At 67.4% G+C, this 5,918-nt stretch overlaps 1 protein-coding gene across 1 annotated transcript in view; it reads left to right on the top strand.

Moving 5' to 3' along the window:
- Window positions 1–3,340, top strand: part of Klhl26 (kelch-like family member 26) — a 4,314-nt gene extending 974 nt beyond the window's left edge. Inside the window, exons 3-4 of the mRNA XM_013028321.1 lie at window positions 51–233; window positions 1,126–3,340. Coding sequence (XP_012883775.1) covers window positions 51–233; window positions 1,126–2,707 — 1,765 coding nt within the window. The 3' untranslated portion in view covers window positions 2,708–3,340. The remainder of the gene's footprint in view (window positions 1–50; window positions 234–1,125) is intronic.
- The last annotated feature ends 2,578 nt before the right edge of the window (window positions 3,341–5,918 follow it).

Genomic DNA, 5,918 nt, shown 5'->3' with positions numbered 1-5,918 from the left:
GCCCTCACGCCCCCCCTGGCCCTCATGCCCTCCTGTCTGCTGTCTTGCAGCCTGGCAGATAAGAACGGGATCCTGAAGCGCACATTCTCGGCACCGGGTCACAGTGCTAGCCTCCTGCAGGGCCTGGCCGCGCTGCGGGCGCAGGGCCAGCTCCTGGACATCGTGCTCACTATCAACAGAGAGGCCTTCCACGCGCACAAGGTGGTGCTGGCGGCCTGCAGCGACTACTTCCGGTGAGTGCCGGGCCGGGCCAGGCCAGGGCCTTCGCTGGCCCTGCAGGAAGAACCTCAGGACTTTGTTCTCCGGAGCTGGATCTAAACTGTGATCCTCAGACCTCGGCCTCCTGAATTGCCGGGATTAGCTTGTTATTTTTACCATGTGAGACTGGATCCTACCCAGGGAAGCCTTGAGCTCCACAGCCTCCTGCCTTTGCCTCTCCCTGCAAACATCCTGCTGCCGGGGGCAGCGGTGAGGCAGGGCCGTGGCTGCTGGGGGAGGGGGCCAGCGTGGCAGGCGTCCGGCCGCTCCGGTGGTGGGTGCTGGTGGGTGTGGCTGCCGCCCGGTTTCCACCTTAAAGTCTGACACCTCTGTGTGCCTGGCGCTGGCCAAGTGTGTCCCACGCGGCAGAGTGGCCCCGGTGTTCCCGAGCCCCAGGGGCCCCATGCTCTGCTGATTGGGCATGCAGCCCCGTTACCCGTGTGGGTCGGGGCGGGGGGGTGCCCAACATGGCCCATCCCTGAGGACACAGCCACCACCGGCTGCGCCAGAGGTGAGGACCTTGGGCAGGGCTGGGTAGGCAGAGGCCCCTCCCTTCCCTCCCGGCAGGCTGCCTCACGGAGGGGCCATCCGGCACCCTGTGAGCGCGGAGAGCAAGGCCCTGCCAGCTGGGGCGCCGCTGCTATTTTTGTTCTGGACTTGGGGTGGGAGGCAGCCCAGCTGCAGAGCTCCTTCACCGCACCCCGTGCCGGCCCTGCAGGCTCGAAGCCTTAAAAGGCAAGGCTGCTACCCATCCCGGCCCCTTCTCTCCCCATCAGAACCGGGGGCCCCTGGGGACCGGCGGGACCGGCCGCCCTGGGGGCCGTGGGGGCGCCCTGCCCCCTGCGAACCCCCGTGTTTTCCACGCAGGGCCATGTTCACGGGCGGCATGCGGGAGGCCAGCCAGGATGTGGTGGAGCTGCAGGGCGTGACAGCCCGGGGGCTGCGGCACATCATCGACTTTGCCTACAGCGCCGAGGTGACGCTGGACCTGGAGTGCGTGCAGGACGTGCTTGGGGCCGCTGTGTTCCTGCAGGTGCTGCCCGTGGTGGAGCTGTGCGAGGACTTCCTGAAGGCCGCCATGAGCGTGGAGACCTGCCTGCTCATCGGCCAGATGGCCACGGCCTTCAGCCTGGCCTCACTGCGGGCCTCAGTGGACACCTTCACCTTCCGCCACTTCCTGCAGATCGCCGCCGAGGACGACTTCCTGCGCCTGCCGCTGGAGCGCCTGGTCTTCTTCCTGCAGAGCAACCGGCTGCAGAGCTGCGCGGAGATTGACCTGTTCCACGCGGCCGTGCGCTGGCTGGAGCACGACCCTGCGCGGCGCCCGCGCGCCAGCCACGTGCTGTGCCACATCCGCTTCCCGCTGATGCAGCCGGCCGAGCTGGTGGACAGCGTGCAGACGCTGGACGTCATGCTGGAGGACGTGCTGTGCCGCCAGTACCTGCTAGAGGCCTTCAGCTACCAGGTGCTGCCGCTGCGCCAGCACGAGCTGCAGTCTCCCCGCACGGCCCTGCGCTGCGACGCGCCCTCGCTGGTGGCCTTCGGCGGCACGCCCTACACCGACAGCGACCGCGCTGTCAGCAGCAAGGTGTTCCAGCTCCCCGAGCCGGGCGCCCGGCACTTCCGCGAGCTCACCGAGATGGAGGTGGGCTGCAGCCACTCGTGCGTGGCCGTGCTCGACAACTTCGTGTACGTGGCCGGCGGCCAGCAGCTGCAGTACCGCAGCGGGGAGGGCGCGGTGGACGCGTGCTACCGCTACGACCCGCACCGGAACCGCTGGCTGCGGCTGCAGGCCATGCAGGAGAGCCGCATCCAGTTCCAGCTGACTGTGCTGGGCGGCCTGGTATACGCCACGGGCGGCCGCAACCGTGCAGGCAGCCTGGCATCCGTGGAGCGCTACTGCCCCCGGCGGGACGCCTGGGACTACGCCTGCTCGCTGAAGCGCCGCACCTGGGGCCACGCGGGCGCCGCCTCGGGGGGCCGCCTGTACATCTCGGGGGGCTACGGCGTGTCGGTGGAGGACAAGAAGGCCCTGCACTGCTACGACCCCACGGCCGACCAGTGGGAGTTCCGGGCCCCCATGAGCGAGCCCCGCGTGCTGCACGCCATGGTGGGCGCCGGCGGCCGCATCTACGCCCTGGGCGGCCGCATGGACCACGTGGACCGCTGCTTCGACGTGCTGGCCGTGGAGTACTACGTGCCCGAGGCCGACCAGTGGACCAGCGTGGCGCCCATGCGGGCCGGCCAGTCGGAGGCTGGCTGCTGCCTGCTGGACCGGAAGATCTACATCGTGGGGGGCTACAACTGGCGCCTCAATAACGTGACGGGCGTGGTACAGGTGTACAACACGGAAACGGACGAGTGGGAGCGAGACCTACACTTCCCAGAGTCCTTCGCGGGCATCGCCTGTGCTCCTGTCCTGCTGCCCCGGGCTGGGACCAGGAGGTAGCCCCGGGCCGGGCCGGGCCGGCCCCCGTGGCACCGCTCCCCAGGCCCGGCCCTGCAGACTGCTGCAGCCGGGGGCGCGGCCTGGCTGGGCCCGGCAGCAGGCCCCCAGCTCAGGACACGGGGCCGTCCTGAATGCTCGCTACCCCACCCCATCAGCCCTGCTCGACACTCAGGCAGGACCTCGTCACGCTGCGCCCAGAGTGGGGTGCACCGCCATCCTCCGTGGCCCTAGGGGCCTGACCCCCCTCTGCTCACAGCCCCGTCCCCGGCCCCCGCTCTGCACCCACCCCTCCCCTCCTCCCGCTGCTCCCAGGGTCTGCCGCCCGCTGAGCATGGATGCCCGGACGCCTCCTGCAGGCCCGGGCCAGGATTACCACCACGCAGTCCCACCTGGACCCCGCGCCCCGCATGAGCCCCCCTCCCAGCACCCCCGTGGGCTGCTCAGGGCTTTGGGCCATATTTGCTTTGCTGCCTCAGCCTCAGCCTCATTTTCTTGTCCTTTTTCTTTCTGGAGCAAGCCCACAGGACTGTGTCTTCTAAGTGACATTTGTCCTTCTGGGGACCCAGTGTTTCCTGCACTGCGAGCATACCACAGAGGCAGCGTCCGCGCCCCGTCTGCCGCCCGGTGACCCTACCCCCGTCCCGCCCCTCTCCTGAATAAAGATCTGACATGGACACGCAGGCTGGGGCACCGGCCAGGGTAGTCAGTGTCTGCGTGGGCCTGCCGGCCCTCAGCCTCAAGGGGGCACTGCCTGGGGCCTGCTGGCTCTGTGTGTGCGCACGCGTGTGCGCACACAAGTCCACCGTGAGTCTGGGCTCTGCCTCTTCCTGCTCAGACCCCAGCCCTGGGGTGCAGTGTCCAGAGCCCTGCCACCCACGTGGCCACGGGGTTCTGCAGGCCGCTGCCCGCGTGCAGAGCCTGGCCCCCCCACCTGGCCGGCCGGGGCGTGGCCGTCAGCTCACACCTCGGAACATCTTGTCCCCAGCGAGCTGGCAGGGGTGCGGGGAGGGCGGCCAGCCCTGACGCTGGAATGTTCTCTGGGGCCTGGCCCCTCCCGCGCCCCCACCCCAGCCCCGGAAGGGAGGAAAATGATTTTTTTGCACCATAAATGCGAAGCTGGGGAAAGCTGTTTCTAATTTAGCAGGAACTGGCTCGCGGCCTGCCGCATGGCCTTGGCCGGCAGGCCGGCGCACATGCGCACATCCGCGGCCCACCTGTGCACACGCATGGCATGCACGGCTCAAACCTCCAGGCCCATGGTGTGGATGGTGCCCCTGTCCAGCCCGCCCCACACCGGGGCCCAGCTGTGGAGGGCTCCGGGGCTGGGGGCACCCCGAACACCCCTCACCTGAGCCCGGCCGGCCACACCCCCAACACCCCCAACCCCAGCAGCTCCTGGCCCAGGAGTGTTTCAGTCCCAGGCGAGGGTCCTGGGCCTGGCTGGGCTTCACAGCCCCCACTGCTTCCCGCCAGCACCCCCCACTGGCCGTGGGGAGCAAGGCCCACCCCTGCCCCAGCCCTGCACTCCCACAGAGGCTCCCCACGCCATGAGTCAGATATTCGGGGACAAATGTGAGGTCCTCCAGCTCCCCCATCACCGCAGCCAGGCGCCTGGGTGCTGGGAGCCAGCACTCCCCAGCTGGGCCTGCCTGATCACTGAGCCCAGCACCCACCCCGCCCGCAGGCCACCTAGCTCTGCACTGCCTGCTGGCAGAAAGCTACGTAGGTGCTAAAAGCGGTTGGCTCTCAAGCCTCAGATCAGGATTGGGAGGCCGAGGCCGTCCCGTGCTGCGTACCCTGGTCTTCCTCAAATCAAGGCTGAGACCAGAGGCATCGTGATTCCAGCCCAGCGCGGGGAGCGTGGTCAGGCCGAGCCCACGTCCACCAGGAACTGGGCATGGTGCTTCATGGTCCAGGCAGAAAGTAGAACAGGCTTTCTGAAAGGAAGGCAAAAGAGCTGGAGGTGTGGCTCAAACGGTAGAGCACCTAGCATATAACCGCGAGTGCATACCCCACACAAAACAACGAAAGCGAGCAAGCGAGAAAGGTCCTGGGGGGGGGGGCATCACGCTGCAGGCTGGGCAGGTCCTGGGCGGACGTCCCTTGGAACCGGTGATTCGGCTGCTGCTTCCTGGGGTGGCCCCTGGCGTCCAGCTGCCCGCGCCAGCCTCCAGCACCCTCCCCTGTGCGCCCCGCCTTGCCCGCTCCCCCAGCAAGCCTGGGCGGGAGGCCAGGGTCTGCGTTTTTTTCACTGGGGTGCCTGGCTAGACCCCAGCCTGCGTGTGTGCATTATGGGTCTCCGCGGGCCCCTCCGCCCCTGGCTGGCCCTGGTTTAGAACCAAAGTGCTGTCCTGGGTCTTTCTCTCTGCCCCAATGGCCCAGACTCACCCCTCTGCCGGGAGGTACCCCAAATAGCCTGAGATCCCTTATAAGGAAGAGCTGGGGAGCGGAGCGACCCGTGCTTTGGTTTGCTTGGCAGTCAGGAGCATTTGTGTGGAAGCGGCTGCCAGCCCGAGGGCTCTTCACACTTAACCTTTCTGCGCCTGCTGCAGTACCACCACCCGACTCTGGGCGCACAGCCTGGCCCAGAGAGGCCAAGACACTTTCTCAGGCTACACAGTCACACGCCGGAGCTTAGGGTTTTGTCTGCTTTAAGAGATTTGGTGAAGGCTGGAGAAAGGGCATGGGGGAGGCAACGCCTGTTGTTTAGAGTGAGAAGGAGGCCAGGGTAGGATATGGTGTGGAAGTTTCTAGGCAGCAGCAGAGGCAGAGAGCAGGCACAGAAGCCATGGATGGGGGATGGATCCCAGAGGCCCTGTTTGTGAATCAGGGCCGGCCAGACCTGGATCCAGACTGGGGGAGCTCAGAACACCTTGGGGTGATCACCATGGGGCCTTCTGGAGGAGGGCCCTCTAGAGAGGGTCTTGAGGGACAAGCAGGTGCTTGCCAGGCTGAAAGTCAGCTACACTCATAGGCTAGCCCTATGCCCGCAGTCATTAGCTCTGGAGACCTCAAGAAAGTGCGGGGCTGTGTCAGGCCCGCGCAGGCGCTGGGCCTCTCCTGGGTTCTGGAGACAGTCTCCTGTGTGCTCGGGAGCCCGTGGCCCGGCCTCCTCCCTGGCCTCGGCCTGACACAGGGCCTCGCGGGCGGGTGGCCTCCTCCTGGGCCTGACACAGGGCCGCGCGGGCGGGCGGCCTCCTCCCCGGCCTCG

This window comes from Dipodomys ordii, unplaced genomic scaffold, assembly GCF_000151885.1.
Source record: "Dipodomys ordii isolate 6190 unplaced genomic scaffold, Dord_2.0 Scaffold108, whole genome shotgun sequence".
NCBI lineage: Eukaryota > Metazoa > Chordata > Mammalia > Rodentia > Heteromyidae > Dipodomys > Dipodomys ordii.
The sequence above is the reverse complement of the archived record's forward strand: the minus strand, read 5'-3'. Positions and strand labels throughout refer to the sequence as shown.